This window comes from Ochotona princeps, chromosome 18, assembly GCF_030435755.1.
Source record: "Ochotona princeps isolate mOchPri1 chromosome 18, mOchPri1.hap1, whole genome shotgun sequence".
NCBI lineage: Eukaryota > Metazoa > Chordata > Mammalia > Lagomorpha > Ochotonidae > Ochotona > Ochotona princeps.
In genome coordinates this window covers 15,959,980-15,979,281 of record NC_080849.1, presented here as the reverse complement: position 1 = coordinate 15,979,281, position 19,302 = coordinate 15,959,980, and the positions used below count along the sequence as shown (strand labels likewise).

Here is a 19,302-nt window from a genome sequence, read left to right as displayed (position 1 = left end):
ATATATATATATATATATATATGTTTGTGTGTGTGTTTCCAATATAAATGCATAATATAAATACATAAATCTTAAAAAAAACCATTGTGCTAAACATACCTTTTTCACATATTCTGTTTCTTCAATAATGTGAGCTGATGTGGAATCATACCAGGCAGAATTCTCTTCTGTCTTGCCCTTTGGGAAGACTTCCGTGGTCACCGTTACCGCTGTCATTGTGAATCCTAGCATCAGAAAAACATACATCCATTTAGCAGACCAGACTTTATCTTGCATGAAAATATGTCTCATAAACTTGAAGAAGTTATTGTTGTAGTCAAATACAATATCAAAATTATAAATCACTAGTCTATATTTGTAAATTCAACAATCATCTAATTTAAAAGCAATACCACCTAAAGCCATTATTAATTAGAATTTTTTTAAGATTTTAGTCATTTTTATTCGAAAGTCGGATATACAGAGAGGAGGAGAGACAGAGAGGAAGATCTTCCATCCGATGATTCACTCCCCAAGTGAGCCACAACGGCCGGTGCTGCGCCAATCCGATGCCGGGAACCAGGAACCTCTTCCAGGTCTCCCATGCGGGTGCAGGGTCCCAAGGCATTGGGCCGTCCTCAACTGCTTTCCCAGGCCACAAGCAGGGAGCTGGATGGGAAGTGGAGCTGCTGGGATTAGAACCGGCGCCCATATGGGATCCCGGGGCTTTCAAGGCGAGGACTTAAGCCGCTAGGCCATGCCGCCGGGCCCTTAATTAGAATTTTTAAAACTAAATAATCCAACAAAGAAAAATGTAAACTTCCTCCTTTTATTGAACATCTTCCTAGACAATAAAACCTCAAGGGAAGTTTTTATAAATTCCTTCTATTACATTGAAAAGAATTTCTAGGTTAACAAGGCTATAACTTGCAGGTTCTTATGAAATAATATATCTAAGCAATATCTTGAACCAAATTTAACGATACCAGAGGAAAGTTTAGCGAAAAACTTATTAACCTAACAGAGTTCATTATTAACCTTAATGTAGCTAAAAATGGTCATTAATTGTCTCAGAAAACCCATAGTCATTTACACTATATGCATGTTATTTGAATCATGACTTTATGGAGACTAGAAAAGAGCTGACATTACAGGATTTTTATAGTTTTGATAACTATAATATAATTATGACATTCTTAGAAAATATTTTATCTATCACTGACACATATTGAAATAGTTGCAGGTGAACTGAGAATACATTAGGACCTGCTTTCAGACAGCAGACAGGGTGGATGTGCTTGACAGAGAGAGGGCGCGATGTGCCCGACACAGTGGTCAGGATGTTGCTTTCACCCACACTGGGATTCCTGCGTTCAAATCTTGAATTTCTCCCAAGTCCAGTGTCATGATCACGGGCACGTGAGAGGCGGCCTGAAAGGTCAATGACGCACATCCTGCCATCCACCAAGATGCCCCAGACTGAATTCCAGATGCTTGGCTCAGTTGCGGCTCCGCCCAGGTTGCTGAGGGAGTTCGGAGAGTGAACCAATGGACAGGCAACTTTTTCCTTTCTCTCTTTCAAATAATTTTTCTTAAAAATTGGGAGGAGCAAGTGGAGACAGAGAAGAAATAAATTTAGCAAAATATAGGTAATCATTGAAGCTGTGTGATGAGCAAATGTGTTCACTCTACTCTTCCAACACTTGACATTTCTATGAGGAAGAATTAGGGGGAAAAGACTATAATGATATATGAGATAGGATTGTTTGTTCCATTTCACCAGTAAGGAAACCAGGACTCCCATCTTGATCTAGCAACAACCTATTTTACGAAAAACAGAAAGAAATTTTGTGTTTGCCTGCATCACTTCACAACAAGATTGCTTGTGGGAGTACCACAAGTCCTGCATTTATCCTTCAATCTTCAATGAAACTCACAGGGCTTGCCAAGAGTTTCCCATTTTATTATAAAATCCTCTTAGCGGCTATGCTTCTATTTTTTCTGTGCTGAAGATGACTTGGCAGCAGCAACTAAAAAAGTCAGCTTGTGCAAAATGAAAGTGGAAATACTTCTCTTCGTCATTGGATGTCCCTTCCCAGATTAAGGTGTTGGTCCTAAAACAATGCTTTGATGCTAGAAGTGAAAGAAGCCATGGACACAATATGTAATATGCTTGGGAACCAGAAGGAGGGAGTTGGTGCCAGGGTAGAGGTCAGCAAACCACAGCCCGTGAATCAATCTGCCTTCTGACCTGCTGGTGCAGTTTCTGAACCAAGAAAGGTTTTCATATTTTAAAATATATAAACATAAGTTCTTTCTGGAAGGCGCACTAGCAGGGAGAGAGAAAGAATGTTAACTTCCTTCCACTGACTCACTCCCTTAATGCTTATGACAGTCAACATAGGACCAGGTTGAAGCCAGCAACCAAGAAATCCAAGAAATCCACCAGGTCTCCCACATGGTGGCAAGGACCCAAGTACTTGAGCAAGTGTCTGCTGCCATCCACGATGTGCGTTAGTTAGAAGTTGAAAGTTGGAAGCAGAGGTAGGACTGGAGCCCAGGCATTCTGGTAAAGACTGAGTCTTTTAAGTAGCAACTTACCTTGGGGCACAACACCACCTGCCTGCATTCTTACGCTTCTGAATCATTGGAGGGGAAAAAAATCAGAAGGATAACATGTTTATCAGTTGTGCTATGAATACAGTGTTTTATCAATCTTTGTGTTAAACCTTTGTCAAATGGTTAAGAATGATAACACAACTATATTCAACGATACGTGACTAGTTTCAAATGTACTACATAAGAATGCAAATTTTTCAATTGAAAAGGTTTCCTGTATGGACTCTTAAATTAAAACCTAAAATTTTCATTTTACTATGCATTTTTACATTAAAAACAAACATGACATGTTGGCCTGGTTTTGATTTCAAAGCTCTTCTGCACAAAAATGGATGTATCTTCTAACTCAATTGTATTCTCAGTGTTTGTCAATGAAGCTTTACTGTAACACTGCCCTGGTCATTTATCTGTCTGTACACGGTTTCTGCTGTTTGGCCATAGTTGAGCTGTTGCAACAGAGAAAACCCATGGCAAACAGAGTGACAACCTCACCCTTCCAGGTGACAGTAGTGATGGGAACAGACCTAGTTAAGTTTTTCCTTAGGTTCAATCCTCTTTGATCTGCAGTTTCATCTTATAGGTTTACCTTTGTTTTTCTTTTTAGCATGTTTTGCATTGTACGTACCAACAGAGAAGAGGCATTCTGCTCAGGAATGAACTCCCTTTAGAACAAGTCCCACAGCATCCTCAGCATCTTTCTGAACTTGAAAATTCCGTTGACCTCATCTCAGATATGCTAAACTGTACTCCATGGTGGCCCTTTTAGTCCTGCAATTGAGGAATTCTGCCACACAAGGATAACTCAAAAATCCTACCTTTTCCAACACTTGTTAAGCCACCTAAAACCAGTTAAATAAAATCTTAGCTTCACATATCTGTAGAATGGGCATACTAACACTTACAGTTGTGAAAAGGAGGTTTAAAACACAGAAACTGTTGGTCTCCCACAGCACCCGTGGACAGTTGTTATCAACTCTGGCTTATGTCTGATTTTATAAATTACCAGGAAAGGCAAGTAGCCAATACAAGGCGACGTGGTTCACGCCTATCTGTTGGCAGTGTTTTATATCTAACTGAAATTCAATTCCATTGTTCTCATTGGCTCACAAAGCTTTTTTTGCCCACAGTCCTCGATTTGTATGAGAAACCCCAAGAGGAACATAAGACAGCAAAATCCAAATTACCATATGGCATTACCATCCTGGGGAAAACCCAGGCGAGCATTTATTCCAGCCAGAAGTAGATTAGGCAGATAAAATTTTCAGAATAAAATACAATCAGTTAATTAAAGTGAGGAAAGACTTTTATTTGTTTTACGCTGGAATGGATTGAAGACGGCTTACAAGTGGCACCATGCCAGGAGGGCTTATTTCTCAGACTTGGCTTTGCAAACTGGCTCCTAGGAAGTGGGCGGTCCAGCAAGCAGGACTCCGTCACCTGAACTTTGACAAAACAGGCTCTGCTTTGTTCTATCAAACTCTGAATTTTTCCATGAGGCCAGAAAGAGATTCCACCACTCAAAGGGTTAGAGGCAACCTAGGTTCTCAGCCTCCTTCCGCCACCAAGATGCTGTGTGATCTTGGACAAAACCCTTAACTGCTCTGTGCCTGGTTTCCTTAGCAGGAAAAAATGCAATGGGTAGTAATTATTAACAACAATAATGAACATGAGGTTGTTCAAGCATTTAGCAAAGGTAATGCATAGTAAATGAGTTGTACATGTTGGTCTAATCAGTAAGTAAAATATGAGATAATTATCTACAATTAATTTTGACAAGCAATCTGATCGTTTTGCCTCTCTGAAGGGGAAGAACCAGGTAATATTTTAAGCAGTCTGCATCTGAGAGGGGCTACAAAGGAAAATCTGCTTGGGAGGATTTTGAGACTACGAAGTCTTTGACACTGGCACTTTAATGCTAATACATCAGCAACCTGTCAGTATCCTTGACCAACAATTTTGACATTTAGTGGAAAGCTTACAATCTACACAACGTATATACATAACTGTAAACTGTAATCCATGGGCTAAACTAACAGATCACTGGGCACTTAAGTCTACTATTCCATACAATGACATGCAAATAGCTGAAGAAACATGTGACAGATACATACAAGGCATTGTTACAGGTGTAATTATGCAGTAGCCCCAAGCAAGATCCTGGTCATGGCAGATGTAAGGTCCTGCTGCCACATGTAAAACTAGAAACCCCAAAAGGGGAGGCAGTCCATGATGATCAGGTAACAATCCTTTATACCCAAGTGAAATTCAGTTCCATTTCTCTCATTCAACCATTAGCCTGTGGATTAATAAAACTGACAGCCTTACAGAAAGGGGAAACTTGAACAGAGATGACCATACAAGAACCACACCAGGTCAGCATGAAGGCAGAGATAACCGTGGTCCTTGCATGTGCCAAAAAAAGACCACAAATGGCAGCCAGTGCCAAGGAGTCACGGAGAGTACTGGCACAGACTCCCCCTCACTGCCCTCAGGAGGAACCAACGGCAGACACATCGATCTGTGTGCCAACTTCTAGAAGTGGGAGGTGACACGTTTCTGTACTTCCTCCACAGGGCTTCTGGGGACTGGTTAGAGTTGCCGTCAGAAACAAACACAGGCACTGGGTGTAGCCTGGCAACTCTAACATAGGTGTTTCCATTCTTAACCCTTGACTCATTCAGCCCTATGGTCAGTGTTTATTGAATACTCTTGTCAGGCGCTGAGGCTGCAGCAGTGAACCAAGAGACTTTGTATACAGAGAAAGGTGCACACTAAATAAACAAACAAGTATGGGAAGCAGTGGTAGTGCCCTGAAGAAAAGCAGACCCGCAGAACAGGACAAAAGGGAGTACTATTTTGGACGACTGTTCCTGGAAGCCGCTCTGAGGGGCTGGCACTGGAGCAAGATGCGAACGAAACAAGGTGCAAGGCTCTTGTGCCTGGAGGAAGAGGGCTCCGGGCACAAGGAGAGCCAAAGCAGAGCTGGCATTTGCTTCAAGCAGCATTCTAAGAGCCATGCATCAGGCAATGTCTCCCATCAGTCTCTCTAATATTGCAGAGCTTTCCTTTGCACATAGACTTAAACTTTTTGTTTTTCTAAGGAGTGGTCTCTTTGGGTATGTTTAAGCAGATTTAGTTAAGACTGGCCTGACTCCCCAAACACTGAAGGAAAGGCAGGACACAGCGAACTTTGTAACACTGTCTCAGGCTGCAAGGACAGTCCAGGCAAGGGGCAATGAAGCCAAATGGTCTCAGCATCTACTGCTGGTCCAGAGTGAAGCTTCCCAGGCAGGTGCTGGGTAGCTCTGAGTCACCCAGTGCGTCAACCTCCAGCCTGCGGACACAGGGACTCACCATCATGTGAATATTACCAGCCTCACTGCTCCTCACTCCCTGGAGCAGGAGCAGAAGCACAAGAGTTTTCTCAGCAGGCTGGGTGTCCCACAGGAAATGCCACTCAGACCAGACCGCCAGGCTTATTGATGATAGGGGTGATAAAACACATTACCGTGCAGGAAAGGGAAGGAGTTTGACACTGAGTGTTATTCATGTGCAGTGGCAGCAATGCCAGCACTGGCCCCCAGAGACCTCTGAACATATCTGAACACACTGATCCACTCTTCCTGCTGCCCAGGCTGGCAAGTACAGCACACTGGATCCTGACACTGTTTTCCAACTTTCCTTTTTGTTAAGGGAGTTGCTTCACATCCTCCTACCCAGTCAGCCAGCACCAGGGTGTCAGTGTGCAACCCAAGAGCTCACACTGGTTCTGTGCTTTCTGGGTTTTCAGTTTGCATTTTTGTTTCTTCTCTCTTGACCACTATCATACAGAGGTCACGTAGCAGAAACTGCAAAAGCACTTCCAACAAAAGTACCATGAGAAGTGAACTCACGAAGCTCCAATCTCTTGAAGAGAATGACCATGCCCCGAATACTTATCAGCATACCTGCTCTGCAGCTGCCTTATACAGCACAATGGTGACATCCAGTGTCAGCTGGCTAAATCTCAGGTGACTATACCTGAAACTCATGCCCAATATACCAAACATGCGTGCTAACACTGAAGCCAAGGTCGGTTTCCAAGTGATAATCTTGTCATTTTCTTAAGCAGAAATGAACACATATAATAACATTATGTAAATAATACATATGTGTATTAAAAGGCTTAGATATGAAACAAAATATTTTTGGAAGAAAAAGCATGCAAACATTAGCACAAGCACAAACACATATATTATCAACAAGTTCCATACAACTTATCAGAAAGTTATTCTTCATCTATTGTCAACATTATCATTATGATATTGTGCTACAGTTATTATCTTCAGCATATCTACAAGTGTAACTGTTACCAGAAAGCTCAGTGGGTTCTTTCCTCAGTTTAGTACAGAAATAAAAAGTATTACTTGTGGGCCCGGCGGCGTGGCCTAGCGGCTTAAGTCCTCGCCTTGAAAGCCCCGGGATCCCATATGGGTGCCGGTTCTAATCCCAGAAGCTCCACTTCCCATCCAGCTCCCTGCTTGTGGCCTGGGAAAGCAGTCGAGGACGGCCCAATACCTTAGGACCCTGCACCCACGTGGGAGACCCGGAAGAGGTTCCAGGTTCCCGGCATCGGATTGGCGCAGCACTGGCCGTTGCGGCTCACTTGGGGAGTGAATCATCGGACGGAAGATCTTCCTCTCTGTCTCTCCTCCTCTGTGTATATCTGACTGTAATAAAATAAATAATAAATCTTTCAAAAAAAAGTATTACTTGCAAAGTAACGAGTTGAATGTAGAAAGAAGAGGAAGGGGAAAGGACCCCTGGGAGAGGACCAGGAGGTAGGCTACCTCTTAAAATGAGAGGGGGAGAGACATCAAAGGCTTTCGGAAGGATTGGGGGATTTTAAGTGTTGCCTGACCCCTCCTTGTCTGGGCAGGAACCTGCAGGGAGAAGATTCACCATTGGCGGTCTCTCAACCAGTCAGGAAATGACTGGGCGATTCTTGTGCCACCCACTTGAAGACGTGACCAAGACTTCAGCAGGCTTGGAGGGTCTCAGTAACCACGACACAGTGCATGTAAATCTTCAGGATGATAGATTGGATTCATCTTTTGAGAACAAGTGGTTTGACCTCACGATTAGATTTCTTTGAAATGAAATCATCTGTCTTCATAATTCACCAGCATAATTTGAAAAAGAGGAGCAAGGACACGGATCATACACTTCCATGCTATTTACTCTTCTTTCCCAACTTGAAGGAAAGAAAAAAGAAACTTGATTGGGATAACAAATTCCTCAACATTTTTTAAAGGCATTGCTTAAATCGGTGTAAACTCATCTAGTTTCAGGCACTGTCAGAACTGATGGATGGTCATGGATGTGGTCCCTAAGCTAGTATGCCCTGAAGGACTTGAAGACTGAGCAGATTCCATGAGGACAGACATGTGGCAGACAACACTGAGCTGGAATCCTCTGTGCTGACTCAGAGCCCTGATCAATACATGCTCAATAAATACTGGGTCAGTGAATGAGAAAACAGATTCACAAACTCACAGATGCACCACACAGGCTCTGACGCTACACACACACACACACACACACACACACACACACATTAAAGTGGCTTTTATTTTCCAAACACGTGTATGTGGTTGTTTCTGTGCTTAGTAAAATGTGAACTAATTTTAAAATGTTATGATGAAATTCAGGGTAATATTTTCCATTATGAAATGGTTTCAATCAATGAATGGACATACAATTTTGATACAAGTGCCTCAATTCATAAGGTTGGAAACTACTCCCCAAGACACTTAAAGTCCCTTCCAAAGCTTCATTATTTTTCTTTGGAAGTTATTTTTCTCTAAGAAAAGTACAACTCACTTTTCATCTTTGGCCAAAATTTATTTTACAGCTCAAGTCTACATGGAACATACTGTAAGCAAACAAACAAAAAAGCTCAAGATTAATACGCACATTATTAATCCACAAAATCACATCTGAATTTGTGTCAAATGCCCCTTTGTAGTTTGAACAGGTTTAGTTTGGTAAATACCAAAGGATAAGAACTTTAAGATGTTTGTCTAGATCTCAGGTAGTATAACCTGTTCTCAAGATACCCCCTACCTCGAGCAAAAATTGAAACTGTCAGGCGTCTTCACTCTCCAACCGTGGGTGTGGGGGAACGGGAGGAGGGCGGTCATGCCACAGTTAAACAAGAGCAGCAATTGTGCCTGGAGAACACCTGACACTCCGGCCCAGCTCAGCTTTCTGGGAAAGCAGACCCTGAATATTTAATACAGCAGGTAAAATCAAAAGGGCACATTATCTTTTCCTTATTCCAATACAGGATAATTCCCTTTTGTATTCTAATGCTCACTGCATTCTATACACTTGTATGCTAAAAAAAAAAAAATAAATGAAAGAAATTTGGATTCCTGAAATAAAACAAATACTCCTCAATAGTGAGCAGCACAGCTTTTTTTTTCTGTCAAGGCTGATTTTGCATGATCTGATCCCTACATTCGTTTTCTTTCTTTCTTTCTTTGCTTTTTGAAGAAAAAAAAAGGGTTGGGGAATCTCCCCGTTTAAAAGCCACATCTATACAGGTGCACTCTTGTATCAGTTAGACAACACTGCTCCGTTGCAAAGCTGGTCAGGCCTCTAACAGCCAGCTTCAAAATGCCCTAAAGCCCCTCCACACAAACAGCAGAAAACTGTCCCGAGGCGGCGGGCTGTCTGCTCTGACTACACCGGCGTTAGGGAAGCCACATGAACAGAGAGCAAGCCAACCCCCTTCATTCAATTTGCTCTTAAAAATTCTGGGCGCAGGGACCTGTTCAGGCTGAAGTTGGATGACAGCTTTTTCCTGAGGAGTCTTTTCCAAGGCCCCTAAAAGCAGCAGGCAGAAATCGTGGGGAGCCACTCAGCACAAACAGGAAGGTGAAAGTATAAAATACCAACCCTGCCTAAGGGATCGTGTAATGAGCAGATAAATAAACCATCAGGTGCCCGCCAAGCGAAGGACAGCAACTTTCTCGGAAAAAGGCGAGTCACATTAACTTCGCGTCCCAGGAATCCAATCTCCAGATTGGAATTTACAGCGAGGAATATGCTGAAGGACCCACAACCGGAAATACCCTGGGAACACTGAGCTCAGTGAGAGAAACCCGCTCCCAGGGCACCTGCACACCCACTCACCTGGCGCGCCGCCGTCGCCAGGGCTCGCCTACCCGGGAGGACGCTCGGCCAGCGCGGGGTCCCAGCGCTGCTCCACCCCGGGCACTTAGCCTAGGTGCCAGAGTGGATTCCCAGAAAGCTGCAGAAGGGAACTCCGCCCTGCGGGGCGAGTCCAGGGCAGAGTTCGGACTCCGGGGAGGAGCGTCGTCTCCTGTTGCACCCGGGACGCGCACGCCCTGTGCACAAAACCCACATCTGATTGCTGCTTTTTCCGGAAGTTCTATTGTTACCCAAAATTCATAATTTTTTACTTGATTTTCTATATTAATTTTTTATATTAGAATAGTTTGAGATCTTCCCCTTCAAAATTGCAAGGATCACACAATTTCCAGTAGGTTCCAGCCAGTGCCCTCTAATGGTCACATCTTACTAACCTCGGTACACTAACACAACTGAGAAATTAAGAGCCGTCACTGAACGCCAGGCTTCCGGCTGACTTCTCTGCTGACTTTTTTCTGGATGTCCCCTGCCTACACCACGTCGTGTCGCTGCGTTCGGTTTTCTGCATTTCCCAGTGATGCTGTTCTAGTCTCTTCTTCACTCACATGGCTTTGGAAGATTTCTGTTGAAGTTTTTTTTTGTTTGTTTGCTTGTTTGTTTGTTTTGAGAGTCCTTCATTTGGTTTCGTCTGACGTGCTACTCAGTGCGGTGGCTGTGGGGTTTGGCAGGGCTGGGGGAAGCCCTTGTTCTTCTCCTGGAGTAGGACTTCTTTGCAGGTGTTGACTCTGAACCCTTGGATAAGGGATTGCTCCACCGCAAAGTTAACTGTTTGCCACTTTTCCCTAACTTCTTCTGATGGGGGTCCTTCATTTCAGCCCAGACCTAGGAGAAGGATGGATTATATTCCACTCTGAAATTCTGGTGTGTCTCCTAGTACGTTATTATTTGGAATTTTTCGCTAAGGAAAGCTTTTCCCTCTCCTGTCACTGATGCATCAATTCAGTTACGTTTGTATACTCGTATGGTTTCATGCATATTAATTTTATCCTCTGGGCTATAATTCAATGCTCTGTTACTTATTTTATTGCTCACCTTGTCCCAAATTTGACCACTGGGCAGTCTTGCAGGTTGGTCACTATGAAGGTTCCTAAACATTCAGGGCTTTGGATAGCAAGTACTTCTGCCACCTCTCCTGGGTATAGCCTATTTGAAAATTGCAGCCCAAATATTTCAGGGCACACAACTTTTCAGAATTTTTCTGGGAATCTACTAACTTCTACCACAGCCAGAGAGATTTTTTTTTTCTCACCTAAGATATTTGTGGATTGCAGCCCAGTTTGGAGAAGTGCCAAGTTGATGGTTCTTGGGTAATATTGTGTTAATTAATCCTTGCAATGCTATTGAACAAATATATGTATATGTATAGACAAATCATGTTCCACATTTAGCTGTGGGAGTTTATCACTATCTTAAACATCGAAGAAATCCAGCTGCCGGAGCTGCGTTGTGTTGCTGTGGTTTGCTGGCTGTTTGCCTTTACAAGTTGGTCCCATAAACACAACATTTCCTTCTTCTGGGCTGGGATAGTGTCCACCATCTGATGCTGCGCTACTTACTGGTTCTACCTCCCTCTGTTTCTGGACATTATTCTTCTCCAAGAGGGAAATCAACTTCTCTACTAGTCGTGCTTATCACAGGAAAACAAGATGGATGGCCTGATATGTACCACAGAGAAAACATGGTTCCATTTTGTCTTTGAACTATTAAAAAAAATATTAGTCATAGTAAAAATGAAATAAAAATATTTTTGTCTAAGTCTTTGCAAATATGCTGTGAACTGTTTCCTCCAAAAATTCATTGATGGAAGCTGGATTCCCAAATGTGATGATATTTTAAACTGAAATCTATGCTAGGAAATCAGAGTAGGAAAATGAAACCTCTCATGGGTGGATGTGGATATGACCTTCAGTTTCTCTTTTCATGACAGTACATGCACAAATCATCTAAAATTTTACAAAGCTGCCTCCCTTCACATTTTAACATTTTACCCAACATTGTATTTTAAACAATGTGGAATGACTTTAGTTTGGTCTGAGAGAGGTCAGACTGATAGAGGTTAGTAGAAATTTGTTGGGTACTAAGGCATTGCCAATCGATGCTTGGCACCCCTACAGAACGAATCCCTGTTCCTTTACCCGCAGGTGGAATTCACTAAAACTGGAATGGATTTAGGGTACAGGATAGAATAGCAGATACTGTCTTCCTCCTAGGGCACAGTACAAAAATGTCACCCATATTCAAAGTGGACTTGACCACAAATGTGATGCCCTGCCTTGTGACATTCAATGCTTCTCACGTGTGATGTTCAGACTCAGGCTTATAGTTTTGATCAGTTTATTTTTGTGTGGATGTTATTTATAATGCAATATTTTCTATGTCATTCCAACTTCCAATAGTAGGCATAGACAAATCCTTTATAAAAAACACCTCATTGGGCCTGGCGGCATGGCCTAGTGGCTTAAGTCCTCGCCTTGAAAGCCCCGGGATCCCATATGGGCGCCGGTTCTAATCCCGGCGGCTCCACTTCCCATCTAGCTCCCTGCTTGTGGCCTGGGAAAGCAGTCGAGGACGGCCCAAAGCTTTGGGACCCTGCACCCGCGTGGGAGACCTGGAAGAGGTTCCTGGTCCCGGCATCGGATTGGCGTGTACCGGCTCATTGCGGCTCACTTGGGGAGTGAAGCATTGGATGGAAGATCTTCCTCTCTGTCTCTCCTCCTCTCTGTATATCCCGCTTTCCAATAACAATAAAATCTTTAAAAGAAAACAAAAAAAACAAACAAAAAAAACACCTCATTGCCTTCCCCATGACTTGCAGTTTAAAGCATAAATAACTCTCAGGAGGTAAGAATCACCTCTCCCTCCCACTTGTTCTCTGGTATGCTGTCTTCTGGTAAAGATGGATGGTTTTTCAAACTCTCAGCCAGCTCTGGTTTCCGACTGTATGTCTTTTTTTGTTCTGGTTTCCTCCCCATTCCACCTTGTGGATCAAAATGTTTCTGATCTTCATCTTCCTGTTGGTCCTGGGAACATCTCTTCAATTAGTTAGCTAAATGTAGGGAAACCTCTCTAAGCTCCCCAGTTTTGTGGGGTGTCCTATTTAGGGCTTCCTTTAGAATGTTTGATACATTGAATTTGGTATTGTATTATGATTGACTGCTATAACAACCAGCCACAAACCTGGTTGTTAAAACAATACAAGCTTGTCATCATCACGTTATGTAGCCTGACGTAATAGTCACTGAGCTATGTCAGTGTAAACACGTGACCATGTTCCTTGATGGATGCTTTAGGAGAGAACTTGTTCCCTTGCCTTTTGTAGCATTTTCTTGTTTGCTGACCTCTTTCTCTGCATTTAAAACAAATAGTATCCTCTCTCTGACACTGACTAGCTCTCTTTTACTTATAATGATTTTTGTGACTACACTGAGCCAACTGGATAACCCATCATAATTGTTCCATCTTATGATCCTCAACTTCATCGCACCTACAGTCACTAGGCATATAAGATATCCACCAATTTCAGGATTAAAACGTGATCATCATTGGGGCCCATTACTACTGGTATGAATTAGGTCTGGTTATTAATATTCCCATATTTAGCACATAAATTCAGCCAGCTTTGCGTAATTGTGCAAGAGGCATGCTCCCATTGCTTCCTGGGCGATCCCTCCATCTGCCTTTCTCCTTTATTCTCTCACTCTCCCATGATGCACTCATGTGACACCCTAAGAAATACCTGGCATTAGGAAAATCCTCCAAGTCCTCAGTTCTTCCCTATTCCCACAGGTCTCCTGGTCTTTGTGGTACTTCTTGGAAGAACGGAGTATGAATGTGGTCATTACCACATTCATTTGACAAAAGTTAGCTCTCTGGGACTCCCAGATCTTGCACATTCAGCTGTAATTTCACACTTTGACTGCTGGAGAAAATATAGTGCCCCAAGTATATTTTATCCACCTGGAAGAGCAATCCCTCCACTCTATGCCAGCCCTTGTGTTGAGGGTAAGGCTCCATTTTTATCATTATGTCTTAAATAAACATTTTAAATTACTATCTTACACATACACATGGTAGTAACTATTAACACAGTTACATAATACATTAAAATATGCTTGAGCAACAAATCATTGCAGAGTTAAAGTAGAACCAGTAACTACTGGAAAACTAGGAGACAATTAATATTGGTTCTTATATTAGGGAAGGCCTCAAGTGGAGGTAGAATTGAAGTTGCACCTTGAGTGTAACTATTGTGATTCTAGGAGAGCATGTTTCAGTATAATTATCTTACTATTGTGGGAAGCCTTTCAAGGTCACGCAGAGAAAAAGGCACACAACAATCCAACATTCAGACAGCCTGGGAAATCACCCAACAGATCAGTACAGCTTGACCCTAGGAGATTAACACGAGTTAGCAATAGGAGCAACCCTTTAGTAACACACAAAATGTCCCGGAAGCAACTTGTTGTTCACCTATGCTAAGAAAGAAAGAAAGAAAAATCATTGTGAGAACTGAAACTCCTGTTGTTGTGAGTTCAATGACAAAACTCTGAGCAAACATTTGTGAACAATATATGAGCATCTCCTTATATACACAAGTCTGTTCGAGCAGGTGCAGCTTTTCCTAAGTTTGCTTTCCTATAATAGACACAGAAACCATGACATAACCAAGAGTATTATTCAAAATATGTGCCTACTGGTTGAGCAGAGACACCAACCAATCAGAAATAATGCCAGTTGTAATAGTTAACTCTTAGCAGGGAGCCAATATGCTTCTGTGAAAAATAAGTCGGGATAGTATCACTTAAAAGTTTAGCTCTCTTGGGCCCCGCATGATGGCCTTCTGACTAAATCCTCACCTTGGATCCCATGTGGGCACTAGATCATGTCCCAGTTGCTCCACTTCCCATCCAGCTCCTTGCTTGTGGCCTGCAAAAGCAGTGGAGGTTGGCCCAATGCCTTTTGACCCTGCACCTGCATGGGAGCCCCAGAGGAGACTCAGAGCACCTGACTTCAGATTGTCTCGGCTGCAGCTGTTGAGGCCACTTGGTGAGTGAATCAGTGAATGGAAGCTCTTTCTCTCTGTCTCTGCTTCTCTCTGTATATCTGACTTTCCAATAAAATAACAAATAAATCTTTAAGAAAAAAAAAGCTATCACCTTCTTAGCAAAACTGTCCTTCCAGAAATGCCTTTCAAATCACCCCCATGGACTGAATAAATTCTCATCTCTCTAGGCTCTTTGTAGCAGATGAATTTAGTTCACTCCGTTTTATCAATAGCTGTAATCATAATTGTCTTTTCCCTGAGAGGCTGAGCCATTCTCAGAAAGATGTAGAAAGGGGACAAGTTCTAAGTTTACAGAAGCTAAGTAAAGGCTGGAAAAGCTACTGGAAGATCCTGTCAGATAATGTTTATTGATCATTGATTAGAGATAGAGCCTACATTTGTTTGCTTTCTCCCATTTTCCCCTCAATCTGCCTTCAGTTAGTAAGGACATCAGTTCACACTTTGTTACTGTTTTTTATTTGTTCTGCAGCAATAGAAGAAAACCTAATGGTTTCCCAAGCCAAATGAGCTATACTTTCTGTACTTAACTGCCTTTCAACTCTCTTCACATTACTTTAGTTAAAAATCCAAGACTATGGATCCACAATTTATTTTTCAAGGCACTTTGAATGGGTTATGAGATTTGGCTCCCCAGGCTTTTTGTGACAGCATTGCTTCATAGGATAAGTGTGGTTTAATATCCAGATCTCTGTTTCTGGGGTTTTGTTGCTGTTGTTGGTTAATGCCTTTATTGATACTTTGGCTAATGGCTTGTTACAAAGATGAGAATTTTGGAAATGAAAAGTCAACGTCCTTGAGTTAGCCTAGGGCAGGCAAGGATTCGTTCAGGAGTCATGTGGCAACACAGGAGATGGAACACTTGTGGTTCTGGGTGCTGGCCTCATTCTCCAGCTCAAGCGGGAACCTGGCCCAGATGATCAACTTGTTTTTTCCTCCTTCACTTCTCTGAAGATACCTTTTTATGTCATCCCACAAGAGAACATTTAGGTTGGCTGATTGACTTAGGCACGTGACAATCTCTGTGGTCTCAGTTTCTGCAAAATGGGCCTCACTTCTTGAGTCCTTTCAACTACTCCGATTTCTCCTTGCTGTTAGATTATTATTGTTTTCAATACTGACTCATCAGCATGACAGGTTTATAGATCCTTTCTTTCCTTCTGTAGAATGAGCTGTTTATACTAAGACTCATCAAAGTCACCAGCTCTACCCTGGTTTGACCAACATTGGAATGGTTGCTATCACTGTCTCTGTCTTCTAGAACTTAGTAACTACACAGCAGTCACCTGTAAAACACAATAGGGCAGCTCAGGCTCCCTCCACCAAGGAACCTTGGGTGCAACAGGCCCTGGGATGGGATCTAGGATGGATTCTCTTAACAGGGCTGTCCCCTGAGTCCAGACTCTTCTTTCTACTTGCCTTCTCAGTGTCACTACTGGGCTATCTCACAGTCAACTCAAATACCGCATGTTCAGAACTCAACTCTTGATCATGAACCCTGACATGCCGTGCTCTGCCTGTACTCTGTACCACTGGTGGTTGGCAACTTGATCATTCCAATTCGAGGGGACCTAAATCTTGACATCCTCAAATTCTTTCTTCCTGTAGTATTTCTTAGGCATCTGTTATTCTATGTCTAGTCATCTAGGAAATTCTATCAGCCCTGCTGCTAAAGCACATAGTGTCCTCACTCTGGGATAAGCAGGATTTCTCATTCAGGTAACAACAGCCCCTGGTTTCAGTACTGCCTCTTTAAAACCTGTTCTGGACCTGAGTTCAAGAGATCCTCAAGAACATGAGTAAGGCCATGTGTCTCAGCACGATTCCCCCATTTATCTGCCATAAAAACCAAAGTTCTTGAACTGAGCTACAAAGACCTGGCCCCTGCTCCCTCTCTGACCTTGCCGCCTGCTTTAAGTTCTTCGCGTCTATGGCAGCTAGCCTCCTGGAGCTGCTTGAGTGACACAGGCCCACTGTCACCTCGTGTGCGTTAGTTATTCCTCTGTGTGGAACAGTCCATCAAGCCTGCACTCCCATCAATTTCAAATTTTTGTTCAAATGCCACCAACTGTGACATCTCCCTCATCACTTTTTATTTAATATTGCTGGTCTCTTTCCATTGTACCCTACAGCTACTGTTCTTTTTTGTTTTTATAGAGCACGGATTACCCTCTGGCATGCAAGGTCATTTTCTTGCTTTTTTTCCTTCTGCATTTTTTCCTGCCTTTCCACCACTTTGGTTGTTACTCACCTATCTTAAACATAACTATCATTTAAAGATTTACTCAATACTGCTGGTTAAATGAATTAATCCGTGAAACCAGAATTTTAAAAAGGAAGAATGTAGCTTAAAGGAAAACTGAATGTTTTATTAAAACCTTTATGCTTCAAGTAGCTGGTAGTCACCTGGGAAGCTGTCACAATTAATTGGCTGAGTATGTAAGTCTAGAGTTACAAACTAAGGATACGTACATATAATGTATATATATACATAAGTATTTGAATTACCACATGTATGGAGAAATATATAATTGGCTTCAAGATGTGGTGAACCAGTGTAGGTTGAAAATCTTTAGAGGAGGACGTAGCAAAGACTAAGAAAAGCAAACAATCTTTTTGGAGAAAAATTAGATTGATATAGCTCTGAAATCAAATGACAAAATTTCATGTTATGAAGATAGGATTCACAAGTTCAACTAGCTGATGAATTAATATGACTAGTATCTAAACATTTAAATCTTATAAGTATATATGTTAATGCAAATAAACTGAAAAATAATTTATTAAAGTTTTGAGAAGGAGATACAACAATTCAAACAGATGAAAAAGTTTAAAATCTGAAAACACAACAAGTTTGCATCCTGTTCCTGGAAATAAAGAACTATGAAAGACCACAGCTTACTTCTACTAGCAGTAACAGTTGCTTTTGTGTGCACACATTTAGGTTTCAATACCCCATGCTTGAGTTCTATGGTGATTTTGTTCCCCTCTGTTCAACCTCAAGGAGATCCAAAAATAATGGAATTTACTAAAACACATAACTTAACCAAATGACTACTAATTTTTTTGGAGACATTTTTTTCCAAGAGGTGCAGTTCCACAGAGGTAAAGCTATTATGCCCAAGCTTTAGGTATGGTGAGCTACTCTGTCAGTCCTGGAACTGCTCCCTGTTCATGGATCCTAGGGTACTTGCCAGTTCTTTCAGAGGGAGCGATTTACTCTCTGTTCTTTGATTTCTGTCCTTCTGGGTCCCCTCAAGCTTTGCTCTAGCTCTATTTTTAAAAAGATGTATTTTATTTTTATTAGAAAGGCAGATATAAAGAGAGGAGGAGAGTCAGGGAGGAAGATCTTCCATCCAAGGATTCACTCTCCAAGCAGCCGCAAAGGCTGGATGGAGCTACCCTGATCTGAAGCCTGGAGCCAGGTCTCTTCCAGGTCTCCTACGAGGTTGCAAGGCCCCAAGAGTTTGGACCATCCTTGACTGCTTTCTCAGGCCACAAGCAGGGAGCTGGATGGGAAGCAGGACTGCCGGGATTAGAACTGGAGCCCATATGGGACCCACCATGTGCAAGGCAAGGACTTTAGCCATTAGGCTACTACACTGGGCCCTGCTCTGGCTCTTGACTCACCAGAAAGAATAAGGGATTCCCTCGCCACCCACCTTACCCACAGGTCCCCCTGGAACTTCTGGTCTCACAGTGAGTCCTTGCTCTCCAGGCATGCCTCAGTCTCAACAGACCCATTCCCACTTAACCCATCTCTGGATCTCTGTGCCTCACAGCTGGGCTGTGCCACATCATCTGCTGCCTTCTCTGAGGAAACAAGGCATTCTCATTTGTTGTTCTGAGCTAGGGCTTGAGATGGTCCAGTGGCTAATGTCAAGGTCAGCCCTCACCTGAGCTCCTGGGCAGCCATCTTCCAGCCAGAGGGAGACGCTCAGCTGTCCTACTTGTAACTTCTCATCTCTCTTTGGATTCTCTCATAAAAACCTCCCATTCTTGGTTCATTTGCAAAATACACATTACTGCTAAATTATATGATAGAATGGCCTTTCCACAGACTCTGTAATATTTAAAGAAAGAACTATTAACAACATCAAAATGATTCAAGTGCATTTAAGAACAGTGTTTGATCCAATTTCTACAAATACAAGTGGTAGTGACTGTTTCAGAGTTTCCATATACATCTTTGCATTTAATAATATAATCTAACATCCTGATCTGTACAATGTAAATATGCCTTGGAAACTGAAAAAGAATGGAAGAACATACTCGTTTATACTGCACATTCTTCTAAAAATAACTTGGATAGAATATCATAAATATTCCCAATTACATTAATAGTTGGAAGCATGTAACACTTAGCAAGAACTGAGAATTTAAAGTGAGTGAGATTAACTCAGAAAGGAGGGGCTCCAAGTATT

General features: G+C 42.3%; 1 protein-coding gene across 1 annotated transcript in view; it reads right to left on the bottom strand.

The window, feature by feature from the left end:
- CCDC68 (coiled-coil domain containing 68) overlaps positions 1–9,927 on the bottom strand; it is a 39,140-nt gene extending 29,213 nt beyond the window's left edge. Inside the window, exons 1-2 of the mRNA XM_058676835.1 lie at positions 9,810–9,927; positions 100–224 (exon numbers count right to left, since the gene is read on the bottom strand). Of these exons, the coding sequence (XP_058532818.1) occupies positions 100–216 (117 nt within the window). The 5' untranslated portion in view covers positions 217–224; positions 9,810–9,927. The remainder of the gene's footprint in view (positions 1–99; positions 225–9,809) is intronic.
- Between the last annotated feature and the right edge of the window lie 9,375 nt (positions 9,928–19,302).